Source organism: Heterodontus francisci, chromosome 6, assembly GCF_036365525.1.
Source record: "Heterodontus francisci isolate sHetFra1 chromosome 6, sHetFra1.hap1, whole genome shotgun sequence".
Classification (NCBI taxonomy): Eukaryota; Metazoa; Chordata; class Chondrichthyes; order Heterodontiformes; family Heterodontidae; genus Heterodontus; species Heterodontus francisci.
The window spans coordinates 68,920,248-68,939,109 of record NC_090376.1 but is presented as its reverse complement, the minus strand read 5'-3'; the positions used below and the strand labels follow the sequence as shown (position 1 = coordinate 68,939,109).

The following is an 18,862-nucleotide window of genomic DNA, read 5'->3' as shown; positions in this document are numbered from 1 at the left end:
TCCTCAAAGAATTCAATAAGGCTTGTGAGGCATGACCTGCCCCTCACAAAGCCATGCTGACTATCTCTAATCAAACTATGTTTTTCCAAATAATCATAAATCCTGTCTCTCAGAATCCTCTCCAATAATTTGCCCACCACTGACGTAAGACTGACTGGTCTGTAATTCCCAGGGTTATCCCTATTCCCTTTCTTGAACAAGGGAATAACATTTGCCACCCTCCAATCATCTGGTACTACTCCAGTGGACAGTGAGGACGCAAAGATCATCGCCAAAGGCGCAGCAATCTCTTCCCTCGCTTCCCGTAATATCCTTTGGTATATCCCGTCTGGCCCTGGGGACTTATCTATCCTCATGTCTTTCAAAATTTCCAGCACATCCTCCTTCTTAACATCAACCTGTTCGAGCATATCAGCCTGTTTCACATTGTCCTCACAAACGACAAGGTCCCTCTCACTAGTGAATACTGAAGCAAAGTATTCATTAAGGACCTCCCCTACCTCCTCCGACTCCAGGCACAAGTTCCCTCCACTATCCCTGATCGGCCCTACCCTCACTCTGGCCATCCTTTTGTTCCTCACATAAGTGTAGAATGCCTTGGGATTTTCCTTAATCCTACCCGCCAAGACTTTTTCATGTCCCCTTCTAGCTCTCCTAAGTCCATTCTTCAGTTCCTTCCTGGCTACCTTGTAACCCTCTAGAGCCCTGTCTGATCCTTGCTTCCTCAACCTTAAGTAAGCTTCCTTCTTCCTCTTGACTAGCTATTCCACATCTCTTGTCATCCAAGGTTCCTTCACCCTACCATCCCTTCCTTGCCTCATCGGGACAAACCTATCCAGCAGTCACAGAAAGTGCTCCCTAAACAACCTCCACATTTCTGTCGTGCATTTCCCTGAGAACATCTGTTCCCAATTTAAGCTCCCCAGTTCCTGCCTAATAGCATTCTAATTCCCCCTCCCCCAATTAAATATTTTCCCATCCCGTCTGCTCCTATCTCTCTCCATGACTATAGTAAAGGTCAGGGAGTTGTGATCACTATCACCGAAATGCTCTCCCACCGAGAGATCTGCCACCTGGCCTGGTTCGTTGCCAAGCACCAAATCCAACATAGCCTCCCCTCTAGTCGGCCTATCTGCATATTGAGTCAGGAAACCTTCCTGGACACACCTGACAAAATCTGCTCCATCCAAACTATTTGCACTAAGGAGGTTCCAATCAATATTAGGGAAGTTGAAATCACCCATGACAACAACCCTGTTACTTCTGCACCTTTCCAAAATCTGCCTCCCAATCTGTTCCTCTGTGTCTCTGTTGCTATTTGGGGGTCTATAGAAAACTCCCAATAAAGTGACTGCTCCTTTCCTGTTTCTGACTTCCACCCATACTGACTCAGTAGACAAACCCTCCTCGACGACCTCCCTTTCTGCAGCTGTGATACTATCCCTGATTAGCAATGCCACTCCCCCACCTCTTTTACCTCCCTCCCTATTCCTTTTGAAACATCTAAACCCCGGAACATCCAACATCTATTCCTGCCCCTGTGATATCCACGTCTCCGTAATGGCCACAACATCGTAGCTCCAAGTACTGATCCATGCTCTAAGTTCATCACCCTTATTTCTGACACTTCTTGCGTTAAAATAGACACACTTCAACCCATCATACTGGCTGCAACTTTGCCCTGTTAACTGTCTAACCTTCCTCACAGACTCTCTGCACTCTGTATCTGCCTGTTCAACAGCTACCCCATCCACTGATCCGTAGCTCTGGTTCCCATCCCCCTGCCAAACTAGTTTAAACCCTCCCGAAGAGCTCTAGCAAACCTCCCGCCCAGGATATTGGTGCCCCTCCAGTTCAGATGCAACCCGTCCTTCTTGTACAGGTCCCACCTTCCCCAGAAGGTATCCCAATGATCCACATATCTGAAGCCCTCCCTCCTACACCAGCTCTGTAGCCACGTGTTCAGCTGCACTCGCTCTCTCTTTCTAGCCTCACTAGCATGTGGCACCGGTATCAATCCTAAGATTACTACTCTGCTCGTCCTGCCTTTTAGCTTCCAACCTAACTCCCTATATTCGCTTTTCAGGTCCTCTTCCCTTTTCCTAGCTATGTCATTGGTACCGATGTGTACCACGGCTTCTTGGCTGCTCCCCCTCCCCCTTAAGAATCCTGTGGACTCGATCCGAGACATCCCTGACCCTGGCACCCGGGAGGCAACATACCATCCGGGAGTCTCGTTTGCGACCACAGAATCTCCTGTCTGTTCCTCTAACCATTGAATCTCCTATCGCTATCGCTCTCCTGTTCTCCCCCCTTCCCTTCTGAGCCACAGAGCCAGGCTCAGTGCCAGAGACCTGGCCACTGTGGCCTTCCTCTGGTAGGTCCCCCCCCCCCAACAGTATCCAAAACGGTATACTTATTAATGAGGGGAACGGCCACAGGGGATCCCTGCACTGTGCGCCTATTCCCTTTCCCTCCCCTGACGGTCACCCAGCTACCTTTATCCTGTAACTTAGGTGTCACTACTTCCCTATAAATGCTCTCTATCACCCCCTCACCCTCCTGAATGATCCGAAGTTCATCCAGCTCCAGCTCCAGCTCCAGTTCCCTAACGCAGTCTGCAAGGAGCTGGAGTTGGGTGTACTTCTCGCAGGTGAAGTCAGCAGGGACACAAGTGGTGACCCTTACCTCCCACATCCTGCAAGAGGAGCATGCAACTGCCCTAGCTTCCATCCCTTCTGCTCTCAATTGACAAAAGAGATTTTTTAAAAAATAAAGGAAAACCTTACCTTACCAAACCCTCCACACAAGAGTCCTTTTTTTTTGGTTAGAGGAGGAGGATGGGTGGGAGACACTACACGTGTAGTGTTTCGGGTTTAGCCACTGCCCGAATATATAAGTTCACTTACCCAGCAGTCCCCGTGACCTTTTGGTCAGCTATGTGGCCTTGTCCAATCTGCACCTTCTCCTTTGTTATCTCTTGCCCCACCCCCACCTCACTTGCTTATAACCTGTGACATTTTTAATATTTGTCAGTTCCGAAGAAGGGTCACTGACCCAAAACGTTAACTCTGCTTCTCTTTCCACAGATGCTGCCAGACCTGCTGAGTGGTTCCAGCATTTCTTGTTTTTGTTATGTTCATAATCATGTAGGATATAGACAGAGTAGATAGAGAAAAACTGTTCCCATTAGTGGAAGGGTCAAGAACCAGAGGATGACTATTTAAGGTGATTGGCAGCAGAACCACAGGCGACATGAGGAAAAGCATTATCAGCCAGGATGCAATATAGGCATGTGTTCTTCATTTGTCTGACATGACTTGACATGCCCATATCCCTGTTACGGCTGTCTGTGCCAGAATCTCCAGTGGTAGAAACAGTTGCAAAGTGATATAAAACACAGATGATCTCTCCAGTGCAGCATTTGAAAGTGAACCAGCTGATCTAAATATTTTGCTATTTTCCCACTGCTCCACCAGCCTGCTTGTTAATCTGTTAATCGTGTGTGAATTGTTTAATTATATGCAGGTGGAGGGTGTTAATTGGGGTCTTACTGAAGCACTTATAAGCAGACATTTACTGAGACTGGTGGAGGTATTTTGAGTGAGGAGCAATATGTTTGTATTCCTTTTACTCTTTATAATAAATGTGAAACTGAATAAAGATAGGCTCCAGCATCATTCTTCCACAACAAGCTTTGTGGAATTTAACATGGTAGCAGAGGATGGTTCCATAAAGCTAAAGGTTGGAAGCTAGGAGTTTATTTTTTTTTACATAGAATACTAAAATCTCACTGGCTATTGTGGAAAATATGGCAGAAAGTAAGTCTAAATTATCAGGGTATGATTACCTTCTGATGTTCTGAGTCTGAACCATATGACTGTGGAAGAATTAAGTGGCTATGTGGACATTGGTTGCATCCCTGCCAAAGAGGAAACAAGATATGGCCTTGGCGTTGTCACTTCCTACCAAAAGTAAAATCAGAAGTAAAGTGTTTTGTGAACTGGGTGCTCATCAGTTGGATACTGATGAAGGGTTGGATCTTCTGTTAGAATTCTTGGATTGAAATTTACAAGAAATATAATGTATTGAATGTGCATGAGGCATGGTTGGACTTTGATGGACTTTGGAAAACAGATATATATTCAATGGAGGAATATATCATGGACCTTAACAGACTATATACAAAATTGAGGAAATTCAATTTGGAAATTCCTAGTTCAGTGCTAGCATTTAAATTGCTGGATTGTGATCGTGTTGCATATGGAAGGGCTCCTGGTTCTAACTGGGGTTTGGTTCTTGGAAAAAGACTCCCTCTTGGATTAGATGTCTGCTGCCTTAAAGAAATTCCTGGGGAAACAATCATTTCCTGCAGCCCTGGTAGAACAAACTGGGCATTCTGCAGTAACATAAAGAATGAAGGACTCCATGTTTATTGGATTTTGAAATTGTCCAGATACTGGATGCAGGCACAAGAACAATAGAAGAGTTAAAGACTGGAGGAATGAGGATGAAAGCACCTTTAGCAGGTCTATTACAACGGAAGATAGAATTGGAACAGCAATCACAGGCAAATGAATTCCAGGAATGCCCAAGGAACAGTTAATAGGTTCTTCAGGTGTGACTCAAAGTTTCATTATGCAATGAACTGCCCAAAGTGTAGAGGCAGTCCTCAAAATAACACATGACTGAGATTTCTGAGGTAGAAGAGGAAGATGATGAATCTGAACGAACTGTACTAGTCACAAGGAGTTTTAGTCCTATGATGAATGGGTTGGTTGTGGATTAATTCAACTGTGTTGTATTTGATATTGCTTGCAGGTTGACCTCTGGAGCTGATTGGTTACAATGTTCTCTGGATTCACAGATGTGAGGATTGATGCAGGCTAAAGGATTGTAAAAGTACTCCTTGCTTTAGGTTTGGTGATGACAACACATTGAAGTCACCTGTAGAGAGTTGTAATTCCATGTAAAATAGTTGCAGTAAGCCATTTTAGAAGTACTGATGTAGTCTCTGGTGAGATACCTTTTTACTGTTCAATGAAAAAGGCACAAATAGAACTTGATATGGAGCATAATTAGGCAATTGTTTTTGGAAAGTCAGTGAATTTGCAGTTTACCCATTCAGGCCATTATTGTGTCCCCTTAACAAAACCTAATGTTTCTAGGTAGAGTGTTGGAGCAGTAATGCCATCAGGTGATAATCATAAAAAGCAACTTGTCTTAAAGTTACACAGACAATTTGCTCACCTTGTCAGAGATTAAAAACCCTGCTAAAGGATGCAGGTGTGATTGATGGAGTATATGAGGATAATAGAAGACATTAGTGAAAAGTGTGAAATCTGTAAAAACTATCACAGGACACCATGTCCTATTATAAGCCTGCCATTGGCATGTGACTTTGACGAGTTAGATTCCATGGATTTAAAGGTATGGAACAAAGGCACTAATATATTCGTTCTGCATTTTATAGATCTAGCAACCAGATTTAATCTTTCTACAATAATTAGCAAGGACAAAAGGGTGATTATAGATAAAATTATGGAGAAATGGCTAGGGACTGGACTTGGGGAACCAGCTAAGTTTCTGACTGATAATGGAGGGGAATTTTCCAAGGACGATTCAGAGACATGTATGAAAAGATGAACATTATGGTTATGAACCCTGCAGCTGAAAGTCCTTTCAGCAATGGGCTCTGAAAGGAATCAAGCCCTGATTGATGAAACGCCGCATAAAACCTTAGCTGACCAACCAAACTGCAAGTTGGCAACTGCCCTGGCATGTGAAGTTCATGCAAAGAATTTACTTCAGATGGTTAGAGGATATAGTCCCTATCAATTGGTCTATGGGCGGAATCCCAAATTGTGTGACTGTCTTCCTGATCTAGAAGGTATACAATGAGTTCAATTTTTTTCTGCACATTTGAATGTTTTACATGCAGGGAGACGGGCTTTCATCAAGGCTGAGGTTTGAGAAAATTGGCAGAGTTCTGAGGCATCATATAAGGCCATCTGAGGTGGAATTTAATTCAGGAGATTTGGTGTACTATAAAAGAGAGGGCGATAGGGAATGGAAGGGCCCTGGTAAGGTAATAGGTCATGATGGTAAGACTGTAGTTATCAAGCAAGGAAATCAAACTGTTCAGGTTCATTTTTCACGATGAATCGAGGTTGATTATAAAATCTCAGAATCCGAGCAGCTGATAGAGGTAAACAAGGCACCTTGCACCTCAAATGTTCATGTGTTTTGTGATGAAGATCCTGAGGAACAGAATACGGTAGATCAAGGGTTGGATAGTAATGATCATGATGCTCAGGAAAGATCTATCACATCCAAAGGCCACTTGCCCCGAGTAGGTACTCAGGTGGCATATATTCCAGAGGGGTCTAATAGATGGAGAAATGCAACTATTGTGTGACGTGCAGGAAAATCTACTGGCAAGTTTAAATATTGGTTGAATGTTCAAAATGATGACCAAGAAGCAAGGTCCGTGGACTGGCAGAAAGGGATGCAAGAGTGGAGAGTAAGAAAGCACAATGAAAGTTCTAATAGTGGGTCTGGAAGTGACTCTTGCATCAGGAAGCATCACATACTGGAGAAAGAGATTCTGATTAGTGCGCAAGGGAGATCTTCTAAAAGTACTCCTGAAAGACATCAAAGTGCTAATAGAGGCCATATTTTGAACAGATTCCACAATGAAACGAAGGCTAGAGAGCAGTCTCAAAATAGAATTAGAAGCAGAAGAGACCTCATGACTGAAGTTTTAGTGGCTGCCAATAAACTTGAGGATAAACCAAGAAGAGAAGCGAAACATAAGGAATTAGAGAGTTGGAGAGCATTTGGAGTTTACTGAGGTACCAAATAGGGGACAAGCCAGTCTTATCACATAGATGGAGTTGGACTGAAAAAGTCCTTCCTGATGGAATTTATAAAGCTAAGGTGAGGCCAGCTGCAAGGGGTTTTGAAGAGCAACTGGTTGATACTGATATTGGATTGGACTCTCCCACAGCTGGAAAAGTAATCTTGAAAATCTTTTTAGCTCTTTTGGCCACATATTCAAGGCAGTGTAGATCCATTGACCTAAAAGCTGCATTTCTGCAGGGTGATACTTTTCAGAGAAGTGTTTCTGAAAGCACCCAAAGAGCAGCAGATGCAGAAGGAAAACTATGAAAACTGAACAAATGTGTCTATGGCCTTAATGATGTTTCCAGCGTGAGATATTTCTCCGTGAGATCTGTTTTGTTGAAAATTGGCTGTGTTCAACTAAAAGCAGTTCCTGCGATGTTTTATTGGTATCATAAAGGGAAACCTTCAGGCATCTTCATGTTGCACGTTGATGATTTCTTTTGGGGTGGTACTGCAGATTTTAAGTTATTCTATATTAAGCCATATGTTATAAGATTAGGGCAGAATTTAAGATTGGGAGTAAGGCTTTTGGGGCCTTTAAATATATTGCTTTAGATATTAGGCAGACTAAGTTTGGAATAACTTTAAATCAACAATCCTATTTGGAGAATGTCAATCATTCTAGGTCATCACAGAAAGATAATTATATATCTAAAGAAAAGGCAGAGCTTGGTTGATCAGTTAAACTGGCTGTGCTCTCAGACTAGACTGGATGCCAATTTTGATGTGCTGGAGTTAAGCACAATGATGAAACATTTGAAAGTTGAATGTTTTAAGGGCAAATAAAACATTAATAAATTTAAATCTAGAGAATGTGTACTGAAGTTCCCATCCTTGGGTGACCCAAAGAACAAGAACATGAAGCTAATCATTTTTAATAATGCTTCACATGCTAATCTTTCTGATGGGTATTCAAGTGCAGCTGGTTTCATAATTCTGGGTGAAAATGGGAAATGTTGTCCTTTTTTAGCTTGGGAAGCTAAGGAAATAAAACAGGTCATTAAAAGCACTTTAGCAGTGGAAACAATGGGTCTTGTGGAGGCAGTGGATGTGGAGTTCTTGTCAAATATTTTGGGTGAAATTCTGAACAAGGGACATACTGAAGATGGGATACCCATTAAATGTTATATCGATAATTGTTCTTTGTGGAACAATGTTTCTTTTGGGCCTCCTTATCTCGAGAGACAATGGATACGCGCCTGGAGGTGGTCAGTGGTTTGTGAAGCAGCGCCTGGAGTGGCTATAAAGGCCAATTCTGGAGTGACAGGCTCTTCCACAGGTGCTGCAGAGAAATTTGTTTGTTGGGGCTGTTGCACAGTTGGCTCTCCCCTTGCGCCTCTGTCTTTTTTCCTGCCAACTACTAAGTCTCTTCGACTCGCCACAATTTAGCCCTGTCTTTATGGCTGCCCGCCAGCTCTGGCGAATGCTGGCAACTGACTCCCACGACTTGTGATCAATGTCACACGATTTCATGTCGCGTTTGCAGACGTCTTTATAACGGAGACATGGACGGCCGGTGGGTCTGATACCAGTGGCGAGCTCGCTGTACAATGTGTCTTTGGGGATCCTGCCATCTTCCATGCGGCTCACATGGCCAAGCCAATGTACAATGTACACTCTACAAAAAGAGAGTGAGAAAAGACTACATATTGACCTTGCTGGATTGAAACAAATGCTGGAGAGAAATGAAATCTCCAAACTTAAATGGGTAGATGCAAGTCATCAGCTATCTGATCATTTCATAAAAAGAAATGCAAGTACAAAGAAATTGTTAGGGTGTTAGAGGAAGGGTGTCTTGCATTGTAATACTTTGTACCTAATATGGAATTTATTTTGAAATGTTATTTGAGCATGTTAGTACTTTGTACATAAATATGCAATTTATTTTGAAATGATTTGAGCATGTTAATCTAGGTTTTATTATAAAGGTAAGAAATGAATCTGTTAATTGTGTCAATTGTTTAATTAGAGGGTGTTAATTGGGGTCTTACTTGAGCACTTGTAAGCAAACACTTACTGAGACTGGAGGTTTGTAATCCTTTTACTCTGTACAATAAATGTGAAACGGACTAAAAATAGACTCCATTATCCTTCCACAACAAGCTTTCTGGAATTTATTGCAACCTTCAGGCAGATGGCTTTTGAAAGGTTACACTCTAATTTCCAAGCACCCATTGCATGGTACTCCCATTTTACACAGGATTTGTACTGGAGATGCTTCAGTGGATATATAAATGTGCTGACCCAAGATATTCTGGTGGATTCAACTCTGCAGACCATTGGCATCTGCAATTCCTGTCTCACTACTACAAATTCAGTACAGCTGACCACATGGCAATCTATTGTGTATACACAAGATTGTAAAGAAATATGTTTTAGTATCTGTAATTACACAGGGCATAGGTAGCATTCAGGCAAGTGACCCTCTCTCCATTTGTCCAGTGGATAAAATATATTAATCAAAGCAAATCATCATTCATGTGGTACAGTGTATCTGCTCAAACAATATTTTTTTTGAAACATGACTGGTTCAGCTCTATTTTTCAGACTCAAAGCTGTCTTTACCTTATGTTTCATCTTCTCATCCTGCAATGGTGTTTGATTCCATCTGAATATTATTTATTTCACATAGTTTGGTTGGGTCAAGGGTGATAATGTTCACACTTATGTTTCTTCACATCTACATATTTTCCTTCTTTATATACTATTATCATATGTACCTCAGTAGTTGATCAAAAATATCTCCTGATTTTTTCATGTGTACCTGGTTCTCTGTTCAACCCTGCTCAATTTAGAATAGATATCTGCTTTCATTTTACTATAACATTGATTTAATGTTTTATTACATTGTTACTATTTACAAACTCTACCTTTGTTTGTTTGAGTTACAATTTACCATTGGTATCCCTTATTAAAAATTCATGCATTGGATACATTGTTAGCAATAAGAAATGGCACAGCAATTCAACCAGTTACAGAAGTCTTGAGTTGCAATCATAGTTCACCAACACAAGTAGAATGGCAAGATTGAATTACTGACTTAAGCACATTGTTAGATATATTTTTCTATATTTTAAATAAAATACATATTCCAGTTTCACATAGTTGTATGGTGGGCACATTAAGCAGCAATGTTTGTGAAAGATAATAATGGTAATGTGAGACCTGCATACATTCTGTATCAAGTTGATGGTGGAAATAACTTCAGCACTTTCCTCGTCTGGTAATCTTTTTATGTTTTACTAGTTTGAAGATATGATGTTTGATAAATAAAGGAAGGTTGTATTGTGTAATGGAGAATACTGTATTCTGATATTTAGGTATTGGGAATAAATGGCACATTTTTAAAAAATAAAAGGATTATAAATAGTCAATAGTAAACAGATATTAAATAGAAATTGAACTTGTATTTTGAAAGTTTTTAAAAGGAGAGTTGTAAAATGCCCTCATTTAGAATATTTGATGCCACCAGGACATCCTAAACCACTTCAAAGCAAATTAAATACTTTGAAGTGTAGTCACTGATATAATGTAGCAATGTGGCAGCCAAAATTGCGCACAGTATGGTCCCAAACAGAAATAAGATAAATTATCAGAATCTATTTTTAGATATTAATTTGAGGATAACTGTTAGCCAGGAGACGAGGATAACTCTGCTCTTCAAATTATGTCATAGGATCTTCTGCATAGACCCGAGAGGGTAGCTGAAGCCTCAATTTAACATTTTACCCAAAAGATTGCACCTCTGACAACGCAGCACTCCATTAGTACTGAACTGAAGTGTTAGCCTCAATCATGCAATGAAGTCTCTGGAGGGGGTCTTGACTTCACAGCCTTCTGATTAGGAGGGAAGAGTGCTACCATTGAGCTAAGGCTAACACCTAAAGTGCCACAAAGTGCATTCTCCTCTCTTAATGGAAGGCAGACCGAAATCCATTCTATTGAAACAGACATAGCTTCAAATTTACCACTGGTTTGTTTTACATAAGATACATGAATGAACACTATATAGCTTTCCTCCACCACCTCCCTCCTATCCATCACCTCTGTCTCCTGTTCTCTTTTCTTTTCTGCTTTTCTCCTGTCCCAGCCTCTTCTCATCTCCTTTCCCTCTCCTCCCTGTCATTTTTTCCTCTCCTCTCCTCTTTCTCCCCTCTCTTCTCTTTCCCATGAAAGAAGATGAATGAGAATAAAAAGAATCTGCTAAGTGGTGATCCATAATGATTGCTCTAACAGGTGACTCAAAAAGGAATTTGTTTCTGAGGCTTTTTATGGGATGAATGCATGCATGGTTGAGTAAAGGAATACTTCCAGATGAAGCCTTGGGGTAGAAAGGATACTGCACTCACTTGTTTTCATTAACTGTAAGTTATTCAAGCACCTTAACACTGAGGGAAACATAAACTCTAAGTGGTGTTCTGAAAGTACTTCCATTTTTTGTTAAATTTTGAGGACTTGTGTTTTAAAACTGGAAAAAAAGGATTCCATAGATGCTGGACTTTTTTTTTTAAAGAGGTCAACGTAAGGTCTTTTGGATTTGATTTGTAAACAGCCCTTACTGGAAGTCACCTGTCTTTGGCTAATTACCCAGCAGAAGTTTTTTGACTTGCAGGGAAATGTTTACAGAGAAGTGACAGGTCAAGATTTATAGAGGTCATGAGGATTGACTCTTGAGATATTATTTGGTTTTGCTTTGGACAGGGAGTTGGGGTATGGACAGTGTTTGGGAGTGTTAAAAACCAGCCAAGAGAGCAGTCACCCCAGCTCAGCCTTTTCCATCTCTTTGAGAAGCTCTTAGAAGCAAGTGTAAGAAATAGAAAAACTGCTACATTTCTCCTGAAAGGCCTACTTGAAACCCCTGCTGCCGCATTTCTCCTGAATCACTGGAAAAACCTTCCAGATAAATCCTTGATGCTGCCTGAATGAATTGCTCCAGAGAAAGATCCCAGTGACAGCTGTCTATGCATATTTGGGATGCCAAACCAAAAAAGATAACTGACATCTTTCCATATCTTTTTTTTTTCCTCAAGAATTAGCAAGTATTTAGCCAAAGTATTCTTTTTGTTGGGGTCTTTTTTTTTTTGTAACAGCTCTAAAAAGATCTCTTTTCTGGTTAACTAGTGGGTGGGTGTATGTGTGTGAGGGGCTAAGGTAAAGAACTTTTATATTTCAATCTGTGTTCATGCTTTGCTTCATTACTGGTTATGCCTTGTTTTATAATAAACTGATAATTTTGTTTGTTAAATAAATCTGGTATATTTTATTCTGGGCTAAAGAGTAGATTCTATGATTGACCATATCAGTAAATCGGTAAACATTTAAATATATGTTGTGACCTGTGGAGAAGTGGAACTAGAAAAGACACTGCTCTCCTCCCACCTCAGTCGTAACAGTAGCAAATACGCCTTAATGGGTAAGGTCATTAAACTTGTTGCAGCACTGCCTGCATGTATAATGTTGGAAATCACACTAACTGGCTACCTCCTTCTCCTTGTCCACTGAAGCTCCCCTTGGGCTACACCATTTTTCAGAGCTTTCCTCCTGAAATAGGACTCAACCTTGGCATCCAAAAAACAGGGGTGTCCGTGACCTGCAGCAGTCCTCTCTCATACTCTTGAGAGAAGGAAATTGCTTTGGTTCAAACAAAATGATGTTTGCTGTGGCTCATTTAAGCTGCTGCATGGGTGAGATCTCAATGACTGGACTTTTCACTACCTGGAATTGCCTGAATTATGCAAATCAAGCTGGTCCCAGAAACTGCAGTAAAGTCAACACTTGTGACTTTGGACAGCTAAAGGTCCAGCTCTACACTTCTGGAAGAGATCATGAACCCATGGAAAATCCAGCCTCCCAAATCTGAAATCAAAATAATACTCTTGCAGGCTCAGTTTAGAAAGTGTGCAGAAATAAAATGAAGGCTGTAGCATAATTCTTTTAAAAAAAAAAAAAATGACTTCCAACAACTAGATGAAATCCAAAGTGATTTCAACTTTAGTTAGCAATATAGATACCAACGCTCATTTTCACTGCAGTGAGTTTTATGTTGACCAGGATTCTGACATTGCAGCTTTTTGTCATATAAGCAATTATACTCTGGAAGTCCTTACTTGTTCATAAACTTGAGTTTTGATAATATAGATAATTATTTGAAACATTTTGTAACTAAAGGAAATAATTAAACTGCTTTCGACCAAAGCAGTCATTCAGTTGTTATGATGTGTCGATTATTACTCTTACATATTATCACATGATCTTTACAATGTTTATTCATCATTGATGTATTGATAATCTTAACTTATGTTTCCTATGTATAACTTCTCTTTGATGAATGTAATTTTTTTCTCCAAAATATCTACTTCTCTATATTTTGTGCACACAAAACATTTTCAGCATCCTGCATTTATTTACATCTTACATTCTCCAATCCTCATATATTCCCACATCAGTACTCATAACTATTACTGGCATATCTATAATTCCCTCTACATATTGTAAATATCTAATTAATATAAATAACTCTTGAAAATCCAATAAAATATAAATCTCAATGGCAATTGTGTGAAAAATGAACTGATACATTTATTTCAGTGGCAGATGCTCTTATAAAGCTGAAGTTAAGGTGTATTGTTGGGAGTTGTGAACTTTATTCTGCAGCTGGCTGTGCTTTATCTGACTTGGCATTGGGTGTCTGAAACAGGAAAAGGTTCAACCCCAGTATGAATATCCCTCATATTAATGAACACAAAGCTTTGCTGCTTTTTTGTTAAGTAATTACTCTACACAACTCAACATATATCAGCAATGCTGCACAGGACAGAAGCCAGTACTTTCCCATACTGAAAGGATTATCAGAAGTACAGTTTCCCCACAGCCAAAACAATGTAACATGCAATATAAATATGATCCACAAAAACAGCTGATACCGTCTGAGAAGAAAACACAAAGGGCTGAATTTTACCAGCCCCTTGACACTGGGTCGTGGCAGGGGGGGGCCATAAAATTCTGCTGGAAGAGACCCGCCTCGACCCCTGACGTCAAGAAGGGCCCACCGCATATAACCGACAGCAGCGGGGGGGGACCTCAGTGTGGCTCCCTCCCCACTACCGCTCACAGCAGCACCCCAATTACCATATGTAAAACGCTACTTACCTCTCCACATTATACATCCTGCTGCCTCTTGCTCCACACTGACGCATTTTACATTGAATGAGCGACCGTCACGTGCCATCCTGATCACAAACATAAAAGCAGATGGGACATCAGAAGCAGGAGTACTCGACAGTGAAGGTAAGTCGATATACAGGGGTCTCAGCTCTGCATACATGAAGGGAGGAGGGAAGGGGGATGGGATTACAGGGGTCCGAACTCTACATTCTTAAAGGGAAGTGGGAGGGGGGGTCTAGGATTACTGGAGGGAAAGTTGTGCAGGCATGAAGGGAGGTACTGTGTACCCTCCCCCAGTAAACATTGTACGCTCTGCATTTGTTTGTGTGTGAAGGAGCAACGGCACTCTAATCACCCTGAGTGGGGGGAGGGTGCCAGAAAGGGTAGGAGCATTAAGGTCACTGATGCCCTGCCAGAGGGCCAGTGAGTACGTCCACTTCAGGATGGACTCTCAGAGCCAGGCCCAGAGGGCCATCGGTTTCGGCACCATTGCCGAATAACCAAAGGTTTTAGGGTTCATAGACTGCATGTGGCCATCAGGCCTCCCGCCAGGCTACTACCTGACGTTACCATTAAAGGAATCCTCTCAATCTAGGTGCAGCTGGTAAGTGATCACCGGAGATGCTACATGCAAATCTGTGTCCGCTTCTCTGGCAGCTGACATAACACCTGAGCCCTGTCCTAGTCCCAGCTGCCTTTGCTGTTCACTGAACTGGCTCAGATGGAGGGATGGCTTCTTAGAGACAAAGGCTATTCCTTGCAGACATGGCTCCTGACACCAGTGAGAGACCCCACCAGTGCTACAGAGGAGTGATACAATGCCAGTCCTACAAGTCACCATTGAGCAAGTGATCAGCATGCTGAAATCTCACTTCCAATGCCTGGATAGATATGGTGAAGCCCTGTACTACGGGCCAAAAAGGAATGTATGGCAGTGGTTTATCAAAGGCTCTCTGCTTCATACGAAGCAATATGAACTCTGAAAGCCACACACCACCCTTGATGCTGTGCATCAGTCCACATCTGCAGCATCCCTGTGTAAACCATTAGAGGCAGCAGCTGACTGAGCCAATGTCCATGTCACTGCATCTGTGGAGATGCTCATGAGTAATGGCGGCATAGCAATGATATTGCACACGTTGGCTCTCCTAAAGGGCCAATGGTGCAAAGGGATATGACATTGTTGCTACCTGCTGGCACATATCGTTCACACAGAAAAAAGGAGACACATGTTGGTGAAGAACATTTAGTGAAAGATGTATTTATGTTGCTGTGACAGTCTTGCATTCGCATTTGTGTCAGTGTGTTCTCTTTAAACGCTTGCGAGTGACCCTTCTCGGTGCAACCTCTGCGCTAGCAGCCTGACTGGAGGAAGGCTGCTGATCTGATTGCCCTTTGACTGCAGATGACTCTGGTGGTTGTCCTCTGCGCGCACAAGGCCTGGAGGGCCCCGACTGGCTAGGGGAATCGTCGTTCATCCTCTTCCGACATTGGACCCTTTGACGCCTGATGGCCCCAAGGTTACTCTCCTCCCTGCCACCTCCAGCCAGGCTGCCTTGATCAAGTGGAAAGGCCTCTTACCATCACTGGGTAAAAGGACGTCCCGCCTTGCCTGCACAGCCTGGAGGAGAGTGAGCAGGGAGGCATCGCTGAACAGTGGGGCCACCCTAGAGTGCTCCGCTGCCAGCCTCTGTTTCTGGTGTGGTCCTTTTAAATGCAAAGGTGACTCCACAGTGTAAATGCTCTAACTTCTGGCTACTAGGTCTTTCTTGCATGTTCGAAAACTAATGCAGGACTAGTGAGGAAATCTCTGCTGTTGTCTTGGTTTTTCATCTATTATATATCGACACATGTTCACGTCAACTTTGCTTCTGCAGCAACTGATCATAATTATTGATGTAGTATTTCTAGTTGGCAATGCAGATAAATATGAACATATTTTTCTGCTTCTTCACAAGATCGTTAAATTGCAGTTACATGTATTTTCACACAAGTTAGCAGAGAAATGAATACTGATTCCAAATGCATATTAGTCTGCAGCTTTTCACAGTCAGATGATTAGAAGCCCATAGTATGTAGATATTCTTCAATTATGGTTTTATTTTTGTTGTGTGTTTCTCTTTTATGATATATTTAAGTCTCACATCCTGGTATGTGCAAAATTAAGATTATTCACCCAGGTGCAGCACACCTACAAGAAGGAATGTTACACTTGAGTGGAAGAAGAGGATTGCAAATTCATAGGACATTGGGAAAAAGTAGGGTAAGTATGTGGCAGCAAAGCAGAAAGTGCTGGGGAAACTCAGCAGATCTGGCAGCATCTGTGGAGAGAGAAGAAGAATTAACTTTCAGCTCTGTGAGATTGACAGCAGCCACGCTCTTCAACAGTGAGGTAACTATTTCCTTGACAGCTGTCAGGAAGCAGGTGCTGGAGGGCTTTAAATAGGGCCCCAGCAACTGCTACACAGCTGACAAAAGGTCCCTCACTGCGCCAGATGTCCCGCCTCTCTCCGCGTAATATGGGGTGGCGGAGGGGGGGGGGGGGGGGCAGCATGTCACAGTGATGCTAATGAGCCCTTGGGTGTAATATTGCAGGGGTTCTGTCGGGCACTGAGTGCAGGCATGTCACCAGGTTCAAAGCCTGCCGCCGCAAAGTGCAGCACACTAATAAAATTCAGCCCAAGTTGTGCCTTAAACCTGACATCAGTGTTTTTTTTCCTTATGCACAATTACTATCATTACTACTATTACAAAGAAAGGTGGTTGTTGTTGTTGGAGGCCAATCATCTCAGCCCCAGGACATTGCTGCAGGAGATCCTCATGGCTGGGCCTAGGCCACTACCATCTCCAGCTGCTTCTTCAAAGACCTTCCCTCCATCATAAGGTCAAAGGTGGGGATGTTCGCTATTTGCACAATGTTAGGTACCATTGGCAACTCCTCAGATATTCAAGCAGTCCATGTCCAAATGCAGCAAGACCTGGACAATATCTAGGCTTGGGCTGACAAGTGGCAAGTAACATTTGCGCCACACAAGTGCCAGGCAATGATGAGCTCCAACAAGAGAGAAACTAACCATCTCCCCATGACATTTAATGGCATTACCATCGCAGAATTCCCCCCACTATCAACATCTTGTGGGTTACCATTGACCAGAAACTGAACTGGAGCAGTCACATAAATACTGTGGTTACAAGAGCAGGTCAGAGACTGGGAATTCTGTGGCGAGTAACCCACCTCCTGACTCCCCAAAGCCGGTCCACCATCTACAAGGCACAAGTCAGGAGTGTAATACAATAGTCTCCACTTGTCTTGATAAGTGTAGCTGCAACAACACTCGGGCAGCACGACACCATCCAGGACAAAGCAGCCCACATGAATGGCGCCCCTTCCACCACCTTAAACATTCACTCCCTCCACCACCAACGCACAGTGGCAGCAGTTTGTACCATATACAAGATGCAGTGCAGCAACTCACCATGCCTCCTTCAATAGCACCTTCCAAACCTGCGACCTCTTCCACCTAGAAGGACAAGGGCAGCAGACGCATGGGAACACCACCTGCAAGTTCTCCTCCAAGTCACACGCAACCCTGATTTGGAAATATATCACCATTCCTTCAGTCACTGGATCAAATCCTGGAACTCCCTCCCTAACAGCACTGTGGGTGTACCCACACAAGATGGACTGCAGCGGTTCAAGAAGGCAGCTCACTACCACCTTCTAAATGGAAATTAGGAATGAAAGAAAAAAAACTATCTGCGACATATCTTTTTATTTTACTCCAACTCAAAGAGATTTAGTTTGATGAGCTCCTTGAAAAGATGGCACACCAAACAGCACAATTGTTTTAAAAATGACACTGCCACCTCATAATGTCATCAATCCACATAGGCTGGGAAGGGGCAGCTGCTCTTATCCACAAGCTAGGTGAGACACTATAAAGTAGCATTGGAGCCCCCAGGTTAAGAAAGGGGAAAATAAGCTAAATATTTTGCTCCTAGTGATTATCCAATGATCCCTTTATAAAGTGTGTGTGCATCATCGACGAAGACACAATCGACCTTAGTAGCATTGTGCCTTTTGTTCAAATAGCCTAACGATACTCACTGTGCAATGGTACTCATACAAAGACTACCAGGGCAATGGAACCATCCCATAACTTAACAGGAAGTAGGAAAAGTTGAGGAAAAAGTTGCTGGAGTGATTTAATGAATACAGACGACCACTGGGGATCTTCCGCCATGAGTCAGGAAATTTTGGGGGTGCTACTCACTGCTTTCTAACGAGTAACTAACTTTAATAGCATATACTTTAATAATCACAACAGAAATTATTTGTAATGTCTTTCACATTTTACTGTTATAATAAAGGCATACTATCCACATTTGAGGCATCCCCATAATGGTTCATTGCTAAAGAATGTATATAATTGAACAATACAGATCAGAAGGTTCTAGGTTCAATTTCTGTTCTGTGAGCTAGGCGATTCCAATTGAAGTACATACTTATGAACATATGAATTAAGAGCAGGAGTAGGCCATTTGGCCACTTGAGCCTGCTCCGCCATTTGGTAAGATCATGGCTGATCGGATTGTGGCCTCAACTCTACTTTCTTGTCTAACTGCTATAACCTTTCACTCCCTTGTCAATCAAGAATCTATCTAACTCAGCCTTAAAAATATTCAATGACCCTGCCTCCACTGCTCTCTGGGGAAGAGAATCCCACAGATGAACAACCCTCAGAGAGAAAATGTATCCTCATCTCCATCCACCCATAGGGGGAAATATCCT

At 42.3% G+C, this 18,862-nt stretch overlaps 1 protein-coding gene across 1 annotated transcript in view; it reads right to left on the bottom strand.

Annotated features, from left to right (window-relative positions):
- Positions 1–18,862, bottom strand: part of LOC137371580 (RPA-related protein RADX-like) — a 213,812-nt gene that overhangs the window by 189,692 nt on the left and 5,258 nt on the right. The window contains exon 2 of the mRNA XM_068034418.1: positions 14,056–14,135. Within this exon, the coding sequence (XP_067890519.1) occupies positions 14,056–14,134 (79 nt within the window). The 5' untranslated portion in view covers position 14,135. The remainder of the gene's footprint in view (positions 1–14,055; positions 14,136–18,862) is intronic.